Source organism: Coregonus clupeaformis, chromosome 23 (genome assembly GCF_020615455.1).
Source record: "Coregonus clupeaformis isolate EN_2021a chromosome 23, ASM2061545v1, whole genome shotgun sequence".
Classification (NCBI taxonomy): Eukaryota; Metazoa; Chordata; class Actinopteri; order Salmoniformes; family Salmonidae; genus Coregonus; species Coregonus clupeaformis.
Genome location: NC_059214.1, coordinates 17,741,678 through 17,764,063, shown reverse-complemented (window position 1 = coordinate 17,764,063; position 22,386 = coordinate 17,741,678). Strand labels below are relative to the sequence as shown.

General features: G+C 43.1%; 2 protein-coding genes across 5 annotated transcripts in view; one reads left to right on the top strand and one right to left on the bottom strand.

The window, feature by feature from the left end:
• Positions 1 to 6,821, bottom strand: part of LOC121536678 (myosin light chain kinase, smooth muscle) — a 95,333-nt gene extending 88,512 nt beyond the window's left edge. For all 3 annotated transcript variants that reach the window (XM_041844105.2, XM_041844106.2, XM_041844107.2), the window contains exon 1: positions 6,618 to 6,821. The gene's annotated coding sequence lies outside the window, so the exon portion shown is untranslated. The remainder of the gene's footprint in view (positions 1 to 6,617) is intronic.
• Positions 6,822 to 15,539: 8,718 nt separating this feature from the next.
• LOC121536102 (kalirin) overlaps positions 15,540 to 22,386 on the top strand; it is a 253,582-nt gene continuing 246,735 nt past the window's right edge. For both annotated transcript variants that reach the window (XM_045206551.1, XM_045206550.1), the window contains exon 1: positions 15,540 to 16,235. In XM_045206551.1, coding sequence (XP_045062486.1) covers positions 16,169 to 16,235 — 67 coding nt within the window. In that variant the 5' untranslated portion in view covers positions 15,540 to 16,168. The remainder of the gene's footprint in view (positions 16,236 to 22,386) is intronic.

Below are 22,386 nucleotides of genomic sequence, written 5' to 3'. Positions count from 1 at the left end.
ACGCCGTGAAGGACTGAAATCCTGCAGCGCCTGCAAGGTCCCCCTGCTCAAGAAAGCACATATACATGCCCGTCTGAGGTTTGCCAATGAACATCTGAATGATTCAGAGGAGAACTGGGTGCAAGTGTTGTGGTCAGATGAGACCAAAATTGAGCTCTTTGGCATCAACTCAACTCGCCGTGTTTGGAGGAGGAGGAATGCTGCCTATGACCCCAAGAACACCATCCCCACCGTCAAACATGGAGGTGGAAACATTATGCTTTGGCTGTGTTTTTCTGCTAAGGGGACAGGACAACTTCACCACATCAAAGGGACGATGGACGGGGCCATGTACCGTCAAATCTTGGGTGAGAACCTCCTTCCCTCAGCCAGGGCATTGAAAATGGGTCGTGGATGGGTATTCCAGCATGACAATGACCCAAAACACACGGCCAAGACAACAAAGGACTGGCTCAAGAAGAAGCACATTAAGGTCCTGGAGTGACCTAGCCAGTCTCCATACCTTAATCCCATTGAAAATCTGTGGCGGGAGCTGAAGGTTCGAGTTGCCAAACGTCAGCCTCGAAACCTTAATGGACTTGGAGAAGATCTGCAAAGAGGAGTGGGACAAAATCCCTCCTGAGATGTGTGCAAACCTGGTGGCCAACTACAAGAAACGTCTGACCTCTGTGATTGCCAACAAGGGTTTTGCCACCAAGTACTAAGTCATGTTTTGCAGAGGGGTCAAATTCTTATTTCCCTCATTAAAATGCAAATCAATTTAACATTTTTTACATGCGTTTTTCTGGATTTTTTTGTTGTTATTCTGTCTCTCACTGTTCAAATAAACCTACCATTAAAATTATAGACTGATCATTTCTTTGTCAGTGGGCAAACGTACAAAATCAGCAGGGGATCAAATACTTTTTTCCCCCTCACTGTAACTATTCACCCCCCCCCAAAAAAATAGTCAATACTTTGTAGAGCCACCTTTTGCAGTAATTACAGCTGCAAGTCTCTTGGGGTATGTCTCTATAAGCTTGGCACATCTAGCCACTGGGATTTTTTTATTCTTCAAGGCAAAACTGCTCCAGCTCCATCAAGTTGGATGGGTTCTGCTGGTGTACAGCAATCTTTAAGTCATACCCCAGATTCTCAATTGGATTGAGGTCTGGGCTTTGACTAGGCCATTCCAGACATGTAAATGTTTCCCCTTAAACCACTATAGTGTTGCTTTAGCAGTATGCTTAGGGTCATTGTCTTGCTGGAAGGTGAACCTCCGTCCCAGTCTCAAATCTCTGGAAGACCGAAACAGGTTTCCCTCAAGAATTTCCCTGTATTTAGTGCCATTCCATCATTCTTTCAATCAGTTTCCCAGTCCCTGCCAATGAAAAACATCCCCACAGCATGATGCTGCCTCCACCATGCTTCACTGTGGGGAATTTTTTGTCTCATCTGACCAGAGTACCTTCTTCCATATGTTTGGGGTGTCTCCCACATGCTTTTTGGCGAACACCAAACGTGTTTGCTTATTATTTTCTTTAAGCAATGGCTTTTTTTCTGGCCACTCTTCCGTAAAGCCCAGCTCTGTGGAGTGTACGGCTTAAAGTGGTCTTATGGACAGATACTCCAATCTCCGCTGTGGATCTTTGCAGCTCCTTCAGGGTTATCTTTGGTCTCTTTGTTGCCTCCCTGATTAATGCCCTCCTTGCCTGGTCTGTGAGTTTTGGTGGGCGGCTTGTTGTGGTGCCATATTCTTTCTTTTTTTTTTTTATAATGGATTTAATGGTGCTCCGTGGGATGTTCAAAGTTTCTGATATATTTTTATAACCCAACCCTGGTCTCTACTTCTCCACAACTTTGTCCCTGACCTGTTTGGAGAGCTCCTTGGTCTTCATGGTGCCGCTTGCTTGGTGGTGCCCCTTGCTTAGTGGTGTTGCAGACTCTGGGGCCTTTCAGAACAGGTGTATGAGATCATGGGACAGATCATGTGACACTTAAATAAAGTTCACCTGTGTGCAATCTAACTAATTATGTGACTTCTGAAGGTAATTGGTTGCACCAGATCTTATTTAGGGGCTTCATAGCAAAGGGGGTGAATACATATGCACGCACCACTTTTCCGTTATTTATTTTTTCGAACAGTTATTTTTTAAATTTCACTTCACCAATTTGGACTATTTTGTGTATGTTCTATACATGAAATCCATATAAAAATCCATTTAAATTACAGGTTGTAATGCAACAAAATAGGAAAAAAACGCCAAGGGGAAGAATACTTTTGCAAGGCACTGTATTATCCATTTATTTTAACCAATCATCTGTTATCTGAGTCAGCACAGTAAAAGTTGAGTGCCCTTCTCTATATGCATGTGGAAAGTCAGTAGTTAAATTGTTCTCTGAAAAATAGCATTGTATTTGGTCAAACACAATTATCTCCATCAGTTTAACAGGCAGCAAACTGATTGGGTGGCTGTTAGAGCCAGCAACGGGTGCTTTACTATTTTTAGGCAATGGAATTACTTTAGCTTCCTTCCACGCCTGTGGATACAAACACTCCTTTAGGCTTTGGTTAAAGATATAGCAAATAGAGGTGGCAATACAGTCTGCTATCATTCTCAATTTCCCATCAAGGTTGTCTATACCTGGTGGCTTATCATTATTGATGGATAACAATCGTTTTTCCTCCTCTCCCACACGAACTTGACCAAATTCAAAACAGCAATCCTTCTTTTTCATTATTTGATTAAAAACAAAATTGATGGTTCAGTGTTCAATGTTGTCATTTTAATTCTGAGTTTTTCCACTTTACTAGTGAAATAGTAATTGAAATGATTGGCAATATTGAAACGTTTTGTTATAAATTACCCATCAACTTTAATGAACAATGGAGATCAATTGGGTTTTCTGCCCATTATATAATTAAGGTACTCCAAAGTCCATGATATTATTTAAGGTACTCCAAAGTCCATGATATTATTTAAGGTACTCCAAAGTCTTTTCCCATTGTGTTTTATGTCATTTATCTTGGTTTGGTAATGTAATTTCTCAACTTTCAGTATGTCAACCAATCAGCTGAGCAGCCTGACTTGTTTGCCATCTCTTTCGCATCATTTCTTTGAACCATACCATTTTTCAATTCATCATCAATTCAGAGGGCTCTAACAGTTCTCACCACTAATTTCTTAACATGCTTGTCAACAATGGCATGACTAATTTTACAAGTACTCCCAGTGCGGCATCTGGATTTACTGACTCATACACATCAGACCAACATACATGTTTTACATCTTCAACAAAAGAGTCCTGAGAAAACATTTTGTATGATCTATTAAATTACTTCAGGCCCAACCTTTGGCACTTTGGCTTTGATCAATACAAGTGGATGTCACAGAACCAACCCTATTGGTATGCCCTCTAGTTGAGTGATAACCTGGGTCATATTACAGGCATTAGTCACAGTTAGAAGCTTCCCCTTGAGAGGACAGCTAGTTGCTAACCAGGCAATGTTCAGGTCACCCAGAAAATAGACCTCTCTGTTTACATCAAACACACTATCAAGCATTTCATACACATTATCTATACTGAACAGAAATATAAACATAACATGTAAAGTGTTGGTCCCATGTTTCATGAGCTGAAATAAAAGATCCCAGAAATGTTCCATACACAGCTTATTTCTCTCAAATGTTGTGCACATATTTGTTTACAGTGAGCATTTCTCCTTTGCCAAAATAATCTATCCACCTGACAGGTGTGACATATCAAGAAGCTGATTAAACAGCATGATCATTACACAGGTGCATTTGTGCTGGGGACAGTAAAAGGCCACTCTAAAATGTGCAGTTCTGTCACACAACACAATGCCACAGATGTCTCAAGTTCTGAGGGAGAGTGCAATTGACATGCTGACTGTAGGAATGTCCAACAGAACTGTTGCCAGAGAATTGAGTATTCATTTCTCTACCATAAGCCGCCTCCAATGTTGTTTTAGAAAATTTGGCAGTACATCCAACCGGCCTCACAACCGCAGGCCACGTGTAACCACGCCAACCCAGGACCTCCACATCCTGCTTCTACACCTGCGGGATCGTCTGAGGAGGGGGGGTGCTAAGGAGTATTTCTGTCTGTAATAAAGCCCTTTTGTCTGGGAAAACTAATTCTGATTGGCTGGGCCTGGCTCCCAAGTGGGTGGGCCTATGCCCTCCCAGGCCCACCCATGGCTGCGCCCCTGCCTAGTCATGTGAAATTCATAGATTAGGGACTAATTTATTTATTTAAATTGAATGATTTCCTTCTATGAACTGTAACTCAGTCAAATCTTTGAAATTGTTGCATGTTGCGTTTATATTTTTGTTCAGTTTAGATACTGACTGTTAGCATTTGGTGGCATATAGCAACAACCTAAAAGAATAGGCTTTAGATGAGGCAGGTGAACCTGTAAGCTAGCTCTGTGCCTCATGGACGATGCTCTGTCCTGTTTGTTGTTGCTTAGCCCGGAGGATAGACGTGATTATGGGGCTTTAGTTAGAGCACTGAGGGCTACTGCGCTACAAACTGAGTACCGGTAGTAGACGCAAGCAGCCAGGGGAGCCGCTACAGGGGGTAGCTAATGACTTTGAGAGCCTCACTTGGCGGGCACACGCTCACATGCCCCCCTCCGTGCAGAGCAAGCTGGCACCCGACCAGTTCATACAGGCGCACTCTTCTACAGAGCTGCGCACACAGACCCAGCTGGCTCATCCCGAGTCATTACAGAATGCCTTGGAGGTGGCTTTGGAGAGGGAGAATGTGTGGGCTGGGGCTTCAGTGGGGGCGTTTGGAGACACACCCACTGTGCGGGCTGTGGTGCAGAGCAGCCCAGAGCTGGAAAAGCCTGCATGGGTGACTGAAATGACTGAACTAATTTGTGCTGTATCGCTACAGACAGCACACAGCACACAGACAGCACGCAACACACGCCCTGGCCCCATGGTCTGCTGGGAGTGTGGCAGGCCAGGCCATTTGCGCAGGAATTGCCCAATGTCCCCCAGAGCCCAGGGAAACGGCTCGGGGTCCGCATAAACGGGGCAGTGCGGACCCCTGGCTCTCTTTCCCAACCCCCACCATCGCCAGCCCAACAGCACAGACGGGGGAGCGAGGCTCCACTTCCCCCAGAAGCAGACAACTGCAAGCGGATAGAACCTGTTGTGGTGGTGGGCCGGACCTGTGTTGGGGACTTTTGTCACATCCCTGTCACTGTGGAGGGGGTGCCCTGCTCTGCCCTGGTGGACACTGGATCCACGGTAACCATGGTTAAGCCGGAATTGTAACAGGTTGGGTTCAGTTTGAGGCCACAACTGTGCATCTCTGCACAGTCACAGGTGAGCTGGCACCCATGAAAGGGAAGGGAATAATTACTTTGACAATAGGGGGAAGGATGGAAGGAAGTTAGATCTAGACGGGCACACTGAGCTTCCAGGGAGGGCCTGCTGTCACCATGGCCCCCCTAATGTCACATTCATGCAGCCCAACGGCCCCCTTATTAAGGCAGTCAAGGAGACCCATGGCTGCCCCCCCACATCAGTGTGTGACTTTCCTCCCAGCCCCCTTGTCACCTGCACATCATAGCTACGCCCCCGCCCCTACGGCTGTGTGTGACATTCCCCCAGCTGTGGCAGTTGCTGTTTGAGTTCAAACAAAGCTTTGCTCTGAGTTAGGAGGTGTCAGACTCATCTGGTGCAGCATGAGATCGACACAGGCAATGCTCCAGCCATCAAGATGCATCCCCGCTGTATCCTGCTGGCACACCAGGAGGCAGCAGACAAGGCGGTGTTGGAGATGCAGTGGGTGGACTTCATTGAGCCCTCAGACAGAGCTTCCTGGGCCTGGCCTCATACTACAGGAGGTTTGTACGGGGCTTGTCCTAGTACCCCAGGTTGGGAACAACTGACCTAAACCACCTGCTGCCGAAGGATAAGGCCTTCACATGGACAGGCCATGTGATCCGTGTGAGAATAGCAGTTAAGAGCGTTGGCCCAGTAACCTAAAGGTCTCTGGTTCGAATTTCCGAACCAGACTGTCGATGTGCCCTTGAGTAAGGGACTTAACACTAATCGCGCCTGTAAGTGGCTCTGGATAAGAGCATCTGCTAAATGAATCAAATGTAACGTAAATGTATTTATGATCTATCGTGGTCATTACAATACATCTTCCAAGATGTATGATACTATACATCCTATAACTTGCATGATATTGTACAACCGCTATTCAATTTATAATGTAACGTAATATATCATACTAAATGAAGTGTCACAGATTTATTTGCAGAACAATACGAATTGCCCTGCAACCATGTTGAAATAAAATACACTACATGATTATCTATTCATCTACTGCAGTGTTTATGTACAATTTAGAACTCAAAGGCAATAAATGAAAGGCTCTTAAAAAAAACACTAGCTTGAAAATATTGTGGTAAAGTATTAGGCTACTAATAATTCAGTAGAATAATGTAAGTCATACATTTAAATTTAAATTCTAAAAATAGTTAATGTATTTGGGCGCTGAAAATAGAAACGCATGCAAACAACAAAGTTACATCAATAATAGAGTAACCTAAAGAAATAAACACAAAAATGTTCAATATTTGGACTTACCTTAGCAGCACGTTGCAAAGAGTGCTACAAAGTAGTGTCCACCCAATATGAAACGCTGCTCCTTTGCTCAAACTTTTCAATGTGAAGAGAGAACCTTCTAAAATAATTCAGCGAGAAAAATGAATCGCGCTTTCAAAGACAGGTAGGTCACTCACCCGTCGGATTTACCGCCGAAACTACTTTACTCAGATCTTGCGGTTTTCGTTTGCCAGTATCAAACTTTTTGGCGTCAGTTCTTAACCTACGTTGCGAGACCTTTCATTGGTCGTGCGAGAGGGGAAGGGGGAGGTCTGAAAATGTGCAAATCTCTCCCCAAATGTACTGTATGGTCTGGGTCACAGCCTTTGTAAACTGTAAATTATGTATGAACTACATGATGTATATTGCTCTCAGCTCAAGGGTGTTTTGAACCAATGGCCATCAACTTCTTCCGCTATTTATTTGAGGATTAGTACAATATTCAGCTGGTAAATTCAAATAGATAACTTAAATAGGCTATTCAGTGCTTATTTCACATTGCCTACAATCAGAAAGCTATTATTCTGAAATGTAACCAGCTTTCAAACCTTAATAGATAGGTATTGATAACCTTGAATGCCCAGCTTATCAGGCTTACTCGCATCATTACCTGGACAGGTTGTGATTGCTCAAAACAAAAAGGACTGGCTAGTGTTGTTTCTCCTCGGTATTTGTCACTGTACTCAATCCACAAGCAGTTCAGACACCATAGTTTATCACTATCACCAAGAGCCACTAGCTTGAACACCGTTTTTGAAAGCCCCATTTAAAGTGTAAAGTTATTTTTGTGCTGATGAAATACAGTGGTGGAAAAAGTACACAATTGTCATACTTGAGTAAAAGTAAAGATACCTTAATAGAAAATGACTCAAGTAAAAGTGAAAGTCACCCAGGAAAATACTACTTGAGTAAAAGTTTAAACATTTTTTATTTTAAATATACTTTGTATGTTGTATTTATTTATTTATTTATTTACGGATAGCCAGGGGTACACTCCAACACTCAAGACATCAATTACAAACAAAGTATGTGTTTAGTGAGTCCGCCAGATCAGAGGCAGTATGGGATGACCAGGGATGTTCTCTTGATAGGTGTGTGAATTAGACAATTGTCCTATCCTGCTAAGCATTCAAAATGTAACGAGTACTTTTGGGTGTCAGGGAAAATGTAGTGAAGTAAAAGTAAAAGTAAATAGTAAAGTAAAGTACAGATACCCCAAAAAACTACTTAAGTAGTACTTTCAAGTATTTTTACTTAAGTACTTTACACCACTCATTAAATATTACTGTGAAAAATAAATGTTCTTGGAGCTGAGCAGTGGCAAGAGTTGAGGCAGGCAGTTGTAACATGTGGAATGGTCATTTAGTCAGTATGGGGTTCAAGTTAGAGGCTGAATGGATACCTGCCACGTCTCCTGGCTGTTACAGCACCCGGTGAAATGCATTTCTTGACTTGCAGCTGATTTCACAACCTGTCAACTCTCAGTGATGGCAGTGCTATATAGGAAACACAGAAAGCAAAAAGAAGTCAGCAGACTAGATGTTGGAAAAACATCCAAACAGTCCACATGCTAGAAACAAACTACCAAGAGCAGAATGTGTCAATGGAACGTGTGATTCGATGATGATAATGATGAGATATTTTCATAGGTTTATGCAAAGGAAGAGATATTTAGTATGGTATTCTGTCACCAACTTGATCAAATAGCACATGCTGGAAGCTCTCTAAGTCAAACTGCATACTTACCAAACCTCATCTAACGTTTTGAACAGATCATAACTCATTTTCCAATTGTGCATTGAGAGGTCAGCATCAGTGTTACGTCATTGCTCTCTAGTGGATATTGTGCTATGTTGTACTACTACACTTCAGTTTATCAGTCCATCAGAAAATCAGTGTATTATCTGTAACTCTGTGTCCTCTCCTATCCTCTAATTAACTGTGTTGGTTAAGCAAATAGGATTTATACCTCTCTGGGTGGGCTAAGCAGTTCTCCTGAGTACTTATTGTATTTTAGGTTTTACAAAATGATAAACGTCTAATAGGTTAGCTATAACACACTTCACAAAACAATTATATACACTGTTATATTAAAGGTGTTCAGCTTCTATAAGGTCATCTCATATTACATGTAAAAATGTTGACACCCACCCCTACCCATTCCAGAAAGAGGCAGGTCTTACAGTAGGCTACTTCAGCATGGGAATCAGATCAAGAGTAGCTAGCCCACCGGAAAGGTAAAAGTAAACATTCTCTGGGAGTGCTGCCTCAAACGAAACTCCAGACAAAACAATCCCAAACTGTCTGAAACACAGAGGTATAGGAAGCCCCCCTCTGTGCTTCCCTCCACATACAGTATCAACCCGGCTCTAGGGAAGGCCGTTTCAAATGGTTTCAACACTGAGCGTTGGCAAAAAATCATCCCCCAATACACATTAGTTGTGTATCTTAAATCATGTAGTGAAAAACATTGATATGCTTTATTGGAGTGTTCTTGTGTTTTTCTCACTCCACACTTCTCCAACTTCCAAGTGTATTCCACTGGCTTATTAAGAACGACTACACCATTTGGATGGAAAGATGGAAAATGTCATTAGGATAAAATACAATAAATGCACACTTTACAGAATTCACCTGACCTTACCATAACATGTAGGCACCTGTATAGCTCTGGTCCAGGGCGTTAGTATGGCTGTTAAGGGGCTCAGAGTTAGCAGCCACTCTAACACCCTGGACCAGAGATAGCTACTGTATAACCATGTTGACCTTGACCTTTCGAGGAATCAGTTTGAGAGGGAGATGACCTCAGGCGCCACTGATCTGCTTATCTCCCTGATGATGGCGTAATTCTTTTCTTCCTGTCAGTTTGTGGCTGTATCTCTGTAATTGGCCAACCCACTCCACTGATTAAAGCGGTCAACCCGCTGTGTGGTTTCTAGGAATGTTTTATGGCCTGGTTTTGGCAACGCACTTTTCCAATTGGAGAGTGATACTGCCATGTGGCAAGACATTCAGTTTTGACATGTCCTTTGAGGTGAGGTTTTTGGTTCTTAAACTGAAATGTGTAAGGTATTGCGACTTATTTATGTGTTTGGATGTTTTTTGGGGTTATTTCCAAAGTCCAATTTGTTTAAATTTGTGGACAGTGAGGTTGTTTCAAATATGTTACAAAATCCATAACAATTGTTAATTCATACAGTATTACAATGTACCCAGGCCTTCTGGTGCATAGCACCATCTACTGACTAAAGTTAGAAAGTGTACTACTGAATTATCCCCAGCTGTCTGATATGAGTAGTTATCTGCCCAATACATGCAATAACTCTCCCATAATATCCTGTGGTCTGTTTGCCAATCTCTTTCGAAATATAAATTTTTCCTACAGATTATTTCCCCTGTGTATTACAGATATGCAAAATCTATTTTATAAAGGTTAGTAACTTTTAGGGTGCATTCAGTGCGTGCCTTGGCCTCATTTCCCCATAACCAAGGTTCAGTAATATGCTGTATAGAGCTTGCAATGAAGAGGCTCAGTGCATATTAAGCACTCAAAGGAGATATTTCACTGTCTCTTGATTTTCATGGCTCTGTGATGTTTTTGATGTACAGTACAGCTGCTCTTCCCTTGAAAAGTTTGGCCAAACAATTGAAATCATGAGGGTAATGTCCACATAGTCATGATCATTCTCCCAAGACAAGTCATAGGCTGCTTCCCGCTTTATACACTCGACTTATACCTGATTTAGGCTTACGGTGTCCATATTAGGACTTCCTCCTGGTTGTGGCTGTTGGATGCTTTAACCACATGCTGTGCATTTGTCTCTGTCTGTGCGTCTGTGTTTGTGGGTAAACCATGAGGATCCTGGCAGAGGACCAGTGCTCTGTGACCTGTTAACAGGTCATGGTCTGATGGACCCAGGCTGCCTGGCCCACAGATCAACTTAGACTGCAGAACATTCCGTGCTCAGGTGACCATGGAAATGGCAGGAGCTGGAACAAACCAAGTAATCAGAGGATTATTTGCAATATCATCTAATCTACCTGTATGTATCCTAGGCTCAGTAGACAGATTATTCCAATCATGAACACAACCAACAAGGGAATCTGTCTCAGAAATTACCATTTTGAATTCCACTAAGCATTTTGTTGCTGACAAAATGCACAAAGGAGGGTTTCAATTACCACATGTTGATTATGATTGGAGATATAGCTACAGGACAAACACAATCTCAAAGCAAATCAGACATGATTTATCTGAACTCAGATAATCATAAAAAGCCAATGTAGTGAAAGCAAAGTGTGCATGCATTACACAGCACATTCAGAGCTGAGCAAGCTTAAAATAGGCCGAGAGAAGTGTGTATTTTGGTGGCAGGGCCGACCTGGTTGGTTGAGGAAGGCTGTGACTTCCTGACACCTGGTGGCCCAGCGGGTCCATCTGTGGGACGACACACTCCCAGTGTTAGGGGTGGTCTTATGGGGAGAACTACACACCTACACACACACGTACAGACACACACACACACACACACACATAGACACACACACACATACGCACATACACACTGACTGTAGGCTTACAAGACTGCACCATTTGAAAATATTGCTGTTATCTCATCACATTGAAGGCTGCTTTGGAAAGTAATAAGTATGTTCTTTGTGATATTTAAGATCAAATGTTTTAGCAGTGAATGTAAAGCAGAAAAGAGGATGACTCTCGTGTCTAAGTTCAAATAGAATAACATTTATTTCCACTACAATGGGATCTGATTGGTAAGGATGAATCATGTAGTTGGATCCAGATGTTCAAGTTCCTGTGAGAAACAAAACAGGATACAGAGAAAATAAGGAATTTATAATGAATACAAAATGATTCAATAAAATGATTTTACACTGAGCAGTGATGTGACTTGACATTGACACACTGATTTGAATACATCTTCAAACCCTATCTATCGAGGTGTCATAAATGCTTTTCACAGACGCTCTCTCTTTTTTTTTTTTTTTTTTTTTTTTTGGCCGAGAAATCTGTCAATCTGCAGTTGTTAGATTTTCCCATTCCCAACTGCAGGCAGGTGTAGAGAAATGGAAGGTTTCAAATGACACTTGCATCTGGAGGCTTACAGTTGGGATCGCAGTTCAGTATGTAGCAGGCGTAACTCAGGGCAGCTTTAAGGGTCTGTCAAGATATGGAATAAGAGGGTGAATAAAGCATCAACCTTTATTTAACCAGGAAGTCCCATTGGAGTCAAAAGACCTCTTTCTCAAGGGACACATACTTTATTGGTCATGTGAGAGATACAGTATATAGTCTATGTATAGAAATGATCTACAATGAAATTACATATAATTAGCATTTTGAATGCATTAATATTTACCTTTCCAAGATAACTGCAACATGAAGTAAGGAATTTATTCCATTCAATTTAGTCACCGAACTTTCCCATTGAAAGGATGTGGCTCAAGGTATCCTCTGGCACATACAAACTTTTCCATATCATACCCAATCTCCAGCTTCCTAATGCTCCCCCGTTCAGATAACTGGGAGGTACACTACATGACCAAAAGTATGTGGACACCTGCTCGTCGAACATCTCATTCCAAAATCATGGGCATTAATATGGAGTTGGTCCCCCCTTTGCTGCTATAACAGCCTCCACTCTTCTGGGAAGGCTTTCCACTAGATGTTGGAACATTGCTGCGGGGACTTGCTTCCATTCAGCCACAAAAGCATTAGTGAGGTCGGGCACTGATGTTGGGCGATTAGGCCTGGTTCGCAGTCGGCGTTCCAATTCATCCCAAAGGTGTTCGATGGGGTTGAGTTCAGGGCTCTGTGCAGGCCAGTCAAGTTCTTCCATACCAATCTCGACAAACCATTTCTGTATGGACCTCGCTTTGTGCACGGGGGAATTGTCATGCTGAAACAGGAAAGGGCCTTCCCCAAACTGTTGCCATAAAGTTGGAAGCACAGAATCGTATAGAATGTCATTGTATGCTGTAGCATTAAGATTTCCCTTCACTGGAACTAAGGGGCCTAGCCCGAACCATGAAAAACAGCCCCAGACCATTATTCCTCCTCCACCAAACTTTACAGTTGGCACTATGCATTGAGGCAGGTAGCATTCTCCTGGCATCTGCCAAACACAGATTTGTCCATCTGACTGCCAGATGGTGAAACGTGATTCATCACTCCAGAGAACGCGTTACCACTGCTCCAGAGTCCAATGGCGGCAAGCTTTACACTACTCCAGCCAACGCTTGGCATCGCACATGGTGATCTCAGAGGCAGTTTGGAACTCGGTAGTGAGTGTTGCACCTGAGGACAGATTTTTACGCGCTACGCGCTTCAGCACTCGGCAGTCCCGTTCTGTGAGCTTGTGTGGCCTACCACTTCACAGCTGGGCCGTTGTTGCTCAATGACGTTTCCACTTCACAATATCAGCACTTACAGTTGACTGTGCAGCTCTAGCAGGGCGGTACCACGTTGGAAGACACTGAGCTCTTCAGTAAGGCCATTCTACTGCCAATGTTTGTCTATGGAGATTGCATGGCTGTGTGCTCGATTTTATACATCTGTCAGCAACGGGTGTGGCTGAAATAGCCGAATCCACTAATTTGAAGGGATGTCCACCTTTGAAGGATTTCCAGGTTAGTAGGCCTAATCTGTGTTGCTTTGAATGTTAACTGCAAGTGTGCACAAATTACACATCAAGAAATGACCTAAGATACAGTATTATATTTGGGAATGTAAAATTCCCAATATCTAATTTGTCAGTTCCATTTTGGTTTCAGGATGTGGCTTCACTGACTGTCCTTTCTCCATAGCTGTGAAGTACCTGCACAAACAAAAATAGTATGGGCTTTGAAACTTCACTCACTGTGTGTTTACAATTAAATATGGTACATACAGTGAAATGCTGGAATCCAAAGAAGCATATTTTTCTTCAAGTGTTTTAAAATAGTTTTTTGAGCTCACACAGTGGAATACTCAAGGATATCCTCTGGCTGAGCTCTGATGGCATCTTTGGTGAACTGCAGCAGAAAGTCTGGCAACTCTTGTGGAATATTAACACATCCATTCATTCTAGTGTGACTGCATTCACTTCCAGTTGGATTAGGCCTAGACATGTCTGGGAACACAGAGTGTCCTAATGGTGATCTGAGACAGAGAGCAAGAGAGCGAGATAATTAATTGTATCACAGTTTAAAAAAAATCTACTATTAATAATAGTCTATTAGCTATATAACTTTTTCAGTTTAAACATTTTAGTCATTTAGCAGACACCCTTATCCAGAACAACTTACAGGAGCAATTAGGGTTAAGTGCCTTGCTCAAGGGCACATCGACAGATTTTCACCTAATAGGCTTGAGGACCTTACGGTTACTGTTCCAACGCTCTTAACGGCTAGGCTACCTGCTGTCCCCCTTAACGGCTAGGCTACCTGCTGTCCCCCTTAACGGCTAGGCTACCTGCTGTCCCCCTTAACGTCTAGGCTACCTGCTGTTTTTATTTTCATTATTATTATTATTTACTTGATGTTCACACCCCTATATCATCTCTGTATTCTGTTATTTAATTGAATTATGTTACATATTTTTTGATTGGTTACTGTGCCACCCAAAGGTGATATTTAGAGCCCATGTGACCATTCAACCCTATGCCTGGATGAAGGCCCACTAAGCCGTAACGTTTATTTGTCACGCTATTTGAAATATTTCTATCGAAATGCTAAGTAAATAAAGTCTTATTTAAATCAAAGAAGTTGCTCCTTTCGTTCTTCAAGACTGACTTGATGGAAAAAGTAAGCTCCACGACAAATGTTTATAACATTTTTGTTTAGACCTACTTATGATGGCCATCTAATTGTTTTTTCTGCCAGCAAGCACAGGTATTCCAACATAAGAAGAATGATCAACTTACTGATCTCCTTTAGCTCTATCCCAAGAAAGAAAACACATTTTCCTCTGCGTTTTTGTTTAATTTGTTTATTTCTAAATTAATACCTGCTAGGTAGGTAGCCAAGTAACATAGCGCTAAGTCCTTGTGAAGTGTAGCGTCGTGCTACTATTGTGTCATTTTTTTGGTGGTCTACAGAAAACATTAGGCTATCACTAGAGGGGAGTATTTAGCTTTCTGTCTACCAGCCAGACAACAGCGTGATCACAGTGTCGCATTGAATGCGATGTCTTTATGATTTTAATAAGCCTAATGAAATAACAGCGAACATTATCTGTCATGTTTGGGGAAGGCTACACAAATGTTTAATTAAAATTAATCCGAAACTGCTCACAAGAAACGGGCTAGTAGAGTAGAATGACATTTGGAAAAGTTCTTAAGCGCTTCCATAGCTAATTTCCTCTTAATTAGGCCTATGATGAGATGTTTCGATAGGGGGGATCAAGGGGACAACCGGATAGTGCCTTTGAATAACGGGACGTGCCTTGTCAAATCATGGAGTGAGGGAGGTAGATGGTAGGCCAATAGTCTAACATTAGTTGTTTTTCGCCCTACATATAGAAATGGAGTTAACAAATTGAATTGTGTAGGCTTCAAGCCCACATTTCAGAGCAGTAGCCTAACTTCATTGTTATGATCAAATTGTATTGGTCACATACACTTATTTAGCAGATGTTATTTCGGGTGCAGCGAAATGCTTGTATTTCTACTTTTGTAATCTTGTGTTACCTATGTTGGGAGAAAATGCATAGGCTATTGGTTTGAAGAAAGGGGTTATTTTTAATGCATAAATAAGTAATATATCACGGCCTCTTGTCAACTTTCTCCACAGCAGTTTATTCATCTCAGCAATGTAGTGAAAAGGGAAAGGAGTGTGTTTAGGGGGCGTGGGTATAGGAGCGGAGGGGTCCGATTCTGAGCTATTGTTAGGAATACACCCTGCTGATCCAGGCTGTGCGGATACAGCTCCTGTCTGCGCGATTGGCGGATTTTACAATAAATAAGAAGGCAAGGGATTTGGGGGAAGATACGGACTTCGTACTATTATGACTTTTTTTTCTGTAAACGACAGGTTATAGATGTAAAATCATGTTGAGGCTTTTTTTTAATAGCCAAACCACTTTCATTGTGCAGCTTTCGTGACATCACTAGAATGAACTGCCAAGAAACCGTTCTAATGCAACCATATGCTGATGCCTTGACTTTATAGGCTACAGCTAATTTTCTGGGATGCTATGGGCTATATTATACTCAATACGTGGGACGTTTAGTGTAAATCCGGTGTTTTCCCAGCAGAACAACCCATTTGAAATCGTAGGTATCTTCATTGTGTCACACGCGCCTTGGGTTCCTTTTGTGGCGCCGGGGCTGCGAAAGGAGGAGGTTGAATTTTAAACAATAGAGCGCAAAATACAGCCCAAGCACAAGGACGGAAACCCACGACTGAAAAGCAGGCGCCTGTGACAAAGAACTCAAGAACATGAAGAAGCCAGCTCGTGCTGCACTGATTTGGTTAAAGTAATCACTGGATATATTTCGCGCTACATTGTCTCTTGAAATCCTCAAGGAGAAAACATGAATTCAGCTGAAGCAGCCGAGGAGGGACCGAATGATTCAGATACGGATGCGTTTTTCAAAACCGGTAGGATGAAAGTACAGTATTAGAAACTCTTTCTTTCTGTGAAGTGAAACGTTTTGATACATGCAATGCTGTATGGGGTAAGATATTGTCTTGAACCTATGGCAAATCATCTCTTGCCGTAGCCCCAATTGGTTTATGTTGGAGGATGTGAGACCCTCGGCTTAGGTACCAGTGCTCAAATCTAATGAGGACTAAAATATAAGAAATGTGCTATTCACTGACACTCTGTAAGCATTGTATTGAGGATATCTGTAGAATTATGTGATATGTTTTTGTTATAACATATATCATATGTGTGTATAAGGGACACACTGTTGCTTTGGTTGGACTTGTATTTACCTTCTACACTCATTATTGCACCACCTTGAACTAATGACTCACCGTACACCCCCCCCACCACACACACACACACACACACATAAATAAATATGCTGTGTGTGTGTAGTAAACACTTGTCACCAGAAGAAGTTGACAGTTTGGGATGATCTTATGCCATCATCAACAAACACTGGACTGCTTAAATGAGTGGCTGTCGGTTAGTGGGTGACTCCATCAGAGGGGAAAGGCAGTTTCTCAAGGAACAAACCTGACACTCTGACACTTGTCATGTTTAGAGTCTCTTCACAGCACCATGTGGGTTTAGGATCTGAGACTGTAATCCTGTGTAGTCTACTGTGCCCGTTTGTGTGTGTCTGTCACACACATTCTGTATCCTCTACTGTAGAAAGGGGACACACCCTGCCTCTCCATCTCACTATAGTCTAGGGCATGGGAATCACACCCAGCTCTGCCGCCACACACCCACTAGTTTTAATCTCACATGAAAATATATATCTCCATTTACAGCTTAATCAGTGCGATAAGTGGTTATTAGGGCCTAGCAAATACCAGGGCTGTGTCCCAAATGTCACTCTATTCCCTATATAGTGCACCATACTACTTTTGACCAGAGCCCATAGGGTGCCCTATTCTTTTAAGCGTGGCTGTCTGACTGTTCCCTCCTTTTTTTGTATGTCAGTTTTAGAATGAGAGTAGGAACTCCCTCTTGCCTCAGAGGAAGGTCATACTGGAGAGGCTCTTACTGTTTTTATGCAAAGCATCTTCTTTGTCATCTATCAGGCAGCCGCCTCAGTGGGGTGGGGAGCAGATGAGAACCAGGAAGTGGGACAAAACACAAGCTGGTGGAAAAGTGGCGCCCCATCCCCTAAGACATTGTGCCTTTGGTGTCAAGGTCTACGGAACCACAACAGCTCTGGCTTTTTCTTCCTCTACGCCAAAATGGAATTGAAATGACTCACAGATGGCGAGATCAGTAAAAGCCACTGGTGAGGAATTTGACTTTTCTGTGGTGGTACAGTGGAGACCATGCGAGGACATCTGCTCCTGTTTCTCCCTAGGTCTATCATTGATAGTTATATTGATACACCATGGCAGGACCTACCCTGGGCCAGGCAGGGGGTAGAGACTATAAACCATAAAAGGCCCCTGGCCTGGTCCCACTCAACCACAGCACCAACCAGGGGTGAGTGTTTGCCCTGATAGAGAAAGACATTATGTGGCTGAATGTGCTGTAATCCATTCACAACAGCCGGCTGAAAGAGCGCTAAAGTGGGCTTATGTCCTGAGCCACACAGGAGTCTCCATGCCTGCTTATTCAGAGCTTAGAGGTAGATTAACCTTGAATGCAAACTTTAATTCTCCCCTCTTTGTAAAGTGAATTCTGAGTAGAAGCATTTTTTTGCGTATAGGACGTAGTTCTTTCGCCTGCAAGGTTCACAAAGTAATCAGCCTTGTAGAACTGTATGTCTCTCTCCGTCTGCCTTTTCGATATGTAATTGGTAGCCATGGCAATCACTTCGCTGGGTAATTTCACCTGCTGCCCCTGGCTTTTAACAAGTAGCGCCCTAGCAGAGCAAGGGCCATCATTAGTCCAGGGAATAATTGCTGGAGATTGACAGAGGCAAGCTCGTGGATCAATATCTGAATTGCTCTAGCATTTCAGTCTGCAGGAAATAAGTCAAGCTGAGAAAAAACTCCAGAGCAGCTGGGTTGGATGGAGCTACTTTAGTTGATTGGACCAACATTGTGAATATGAAGTAAGCTTACTAACCAAATTAATTGATAACACGACTAGGCATACATTTAGGATTAAAACAGGATTATAAAACCCATATATTTTATTTTGAGTTACACAGTTCGTAAGTGGCTATGGGGCATTGTAGGGGGCTAGCGCCATTCAATATGAAAATCCCTGGCCAGTGTGTTGGTGCTAGAGATGAGAGTGGGGTGGAGTGTGTGGTCACACAGCGTGCTCAAATCTGCTAGGGTAGCTGGTTGACCCTAGTGCCCCCAGGATCTTCATTTTCCAATTCACTGTGTGATATAGGACCTGCTCCCTCTCGGGAGCCAATGGCTGCATCCCAAATGGCACCCTATTCCCTAAATTGTGCACTACTTTTGACCGGGGCTCATATGGAATAGGGTGCCGTTTGCGATGCACAAAATGACGTAAAGGCTGCCTGGGCTGGATGGTGCTGAGAGCACTTAGGTTATGATACTTAAAATCTTAGCTCACAGTCATAGTTTGGTGAGGGGCTAGCCTTTTTATTTAATTTAAAAGCTAAGGTTAACCGTTGATAGCTCCACCTAGTAATATCAGGGCACTGCAGATCCCCATGCATTCAGTCATGTGATTCATGTGTGGCGCTGCACATGCATACATAAACCATTGCAATGTAATTGGCTCGCCAGTGTCAGGAAAAATATTGACATTAATTCACACGCCTGTGAATATACTTTGCTTTGTTTTGCTATTATTTCCCCTTTAGTAATAGACCTAGGCTATATTAAGCATAATTAAAAGTAATAGATTAAATAAATGATGATCATTGCCATCAACAAATGTGTATAGGCTACCTCAGTGCAGTGTCTATTTTGCCAGGTCATGCATTGAGAATTGAGACAGTATAGGCTAGTCCCTATACCACTTTATCCATCCACTGCACATCTGCTCTGACCAAACACAATTCAGGTCAGGGTGTTTTGATCTTGGCACATGAAAGAGAATCTGTGAAAGAGAATGAAACATTGCTGACTGAATGGAGTCATGGTGTCCCTGCAGTCTGAGAGCCAGGCAGGCAGCCAGGCAGGTTCCACCCCATCGAGACAAGCTTTGGCCTGGGTACTGCATCACCGGGCTGCCCCCTCCTCCTGGTAGTGGCACCAGGCCTGGCCCGGCCTGGCCCTGGTAGTTAATGACTGCTTTGCTGTGCTGTGCTCCATGCTGCGTGGGTAGCAGCCAGGGGGGAAGAACAATGGGCTCCCATGCCCCCGCTGTCAGCCGGAACAATGGGTGTGTGCTGAGGTGAGGGCCTTCCCCGTCCCCTCTCTCCCCGTCCCCTCTCTCCCTGTCCCCTCTCTCCCTGTCCCCTCTCTCCCCGTCCCCTCTCTCCCTGTCCCCTCTCTCCCTGTCCCCTCTCTCCCCGTCCCCTCTCTCCCCGTCCCCTCTCTCCCCGTCCCCTCTCTCCCCGTCCCCTCTCTCCCCGTCCCCTCTCTCCCCGTCCCCTCTCTCCCCCGTCCCCTCTCTCCCCGTCCCCTCTCTCCCTGTCCCCTCTCCCTGTCCCCTCTCTCCCTGTCCCCTCTCTCCCCGTCCCTCTCCCTGTCCCCTCTCTCCCTGTCCCCTCTCTCCCCGTCCCTCTCTCCCCGTCCCCTCTCTCCCCGTCCCCTCTCTCCCCGTCCCCTCTCTCCCTGTCCCCTCTCTCCCTGTCCCCTCTCCCCCCGTCCCTCTCTCCCCGTCCCCTCTCTCCCCGTCCCCTCTCTCCCTGTCCCCTCTCTCCCTGTCCCCTCTCCCCCCGTCCCCTCTCTCCCTGTCCCCTCTCTCCCCGTCCCCTCTCTCCCTGTCCCCTCTCCCCTCGGCCGGCCTGCCAGGCTTAGTCTACACTGTACTGCACCGCGCCGCCAGAGAGGAAAATGGCTAATTTGCCGACGTAAACCACTGGGGTAATAGAGAGAGTGAGAGAAGATTTGTGAGGATTATTGAGTCATGATCTGACGTGGAGAGAGGGAGAAAAGAAGAGAGAGAAAGAGGGATGTCCCCCACTTCTAAAAGCAGCAGGCTCCTCACCGCTCATGACGAACCATATGCTGTCAGTGTTTTGTTGGGGGTGGGCTGGTTGGTTAGTCTGAGAGGGTAATGGATGGAGATCTTATTAGCTGATCCATCACTGCTGCTGCTGGAATATCAAGGCTTTTAGAGAAATTGACGAAGTAGTCGAAGCAGCTCCCTAAAGGATAGCATCTGGGCAATTCCACGGTAACAGAATTGCGCTGAGACTCAGTTTTTTTACTTAAAATGTATGCCAAACAAAAACCATTGATTTCAAAGTTTAACAAACCATACAACTCTATGCACAATGACTATTTTTAACAATTTACACTGAACATTTGACAAAAAAAACATGTACTGGAAGAACTGTGCAAATGCAAAGTTTGTTAACAGAATTTCAGTAATATCTCCCTCAGTTTTTTGTGCCCACGTTTCCAAAAACTCTGTTTAATATGTGCTCCAAATTAAGATTCAACGATGTCTGAATGGGGTGTCAGCTATGACATGACACACTGACTTTGAAAAAATATATTTTGGTTATTGAACTACAGTAAGTGAAGTGGATTTATACCTGGTAACAGAATTGCGGTAACAGAATTTCATTATGGGTCCCTGATCTGTGCTACACAGATGCATAATTATGGATATGAACGTCATTCTCTTCATGGTGATGTATCCTAACTAGGTACACAAAGGTATAAATATGCAATATCCTCCTTTGTATATTTGTGTATTATTCTACACACTGGCTATTATTTTAATGAGATCTGCCCCCAAACAAGATCAAATTTGGTTGGACCGGACCTGACCAAATCTGAAACAATCATAGACGTCAATGTTTCACAATATTGGACATCAAAGTACAGCACAGTATAGCTCAGTAGAGTACAGTACAGTACATAACAGTACAGTACAGTAGAGTTCAGTATAGTACATTATAGTAGACTCAACACTAGTGTGCTCTACTGTGTACTGTACTGTACTGAACTCTACTGTACAGTACTGCACAGTACTGTACTGAACTACTTTTCTTTACTGTACTGAACTGTACTGTACAGTATTGTGCTGTCCGAACTTGGGAACACAGCTGTGGTTTATGACTACTATGATTTTCCATTCTAGCCATTGCAGAAATTCCATTACTGATTTTTGGGAAATTCCATTACCGATTTGGTAACGGAATTTAAAGTTTTAATCACTTAATAATTCATAAACAAAATGTATATCAGTAAAAACACTATAACTAATTGATAGGTCTACCTTTACTTGTTACTTCGGTGAACTTTAATTATCCTCCCTCCTCATGAGGGAGAGAAATTAGAAAATATGTTAAAGATATGTGGGGTTCTGGTAACGGAATTTCAAGGCACAAGGCAATGTTTCTTCAACTTACAGAAGGCAGAAAAAATGATCCAAAACGAAATATAACATTACTGTGTTTTTATGTATTTCTAATACATTTTAAGACGCTTTCTGGTAGATGTTTTCTAAGACCTTGACCAGAAATCAAAGCCTTGGCCTATTCCTCAAAAATGTACACTGAGTCAGGGTTTCTGTTAGGAAAATGTGGCATAAAAAAAAAATATATATTTACCGGACCCATATGCATTGTAACCTGATTAGGGCGTCCACCCATGGTGCTCAGAATGACAGAAATCACATTTCGATTATGGTAATTCATATTAACAGAACATACAAGTCGAGGATGCAACCCTGTGCGGTCCTTACCGAATTCTGATGTGCACTTTTTGAAGATGTTAGAGTAACTGCCCACATTTACTTTTCCTCAGCCAACAAGACAAGTAACGAACAGCAAAATCACTAGCCTATGTCAATCTACTATCCCCCATAGTAGAAAAGTTTTACCTATTCTATTGGTCAGCTTGTTGAGAAAGAAATAGCCTATTCTGTGACAGTTTGAGATGATAGATCCCAAATGCATACAACCAGTAGGCCAAGGATACATAAAAAAAAAGAAGCAATGAGTCTGATGCTACAGATCCGAATGTTTAGCTTAAAATGTTGATAAACTATTATTTCTTCACA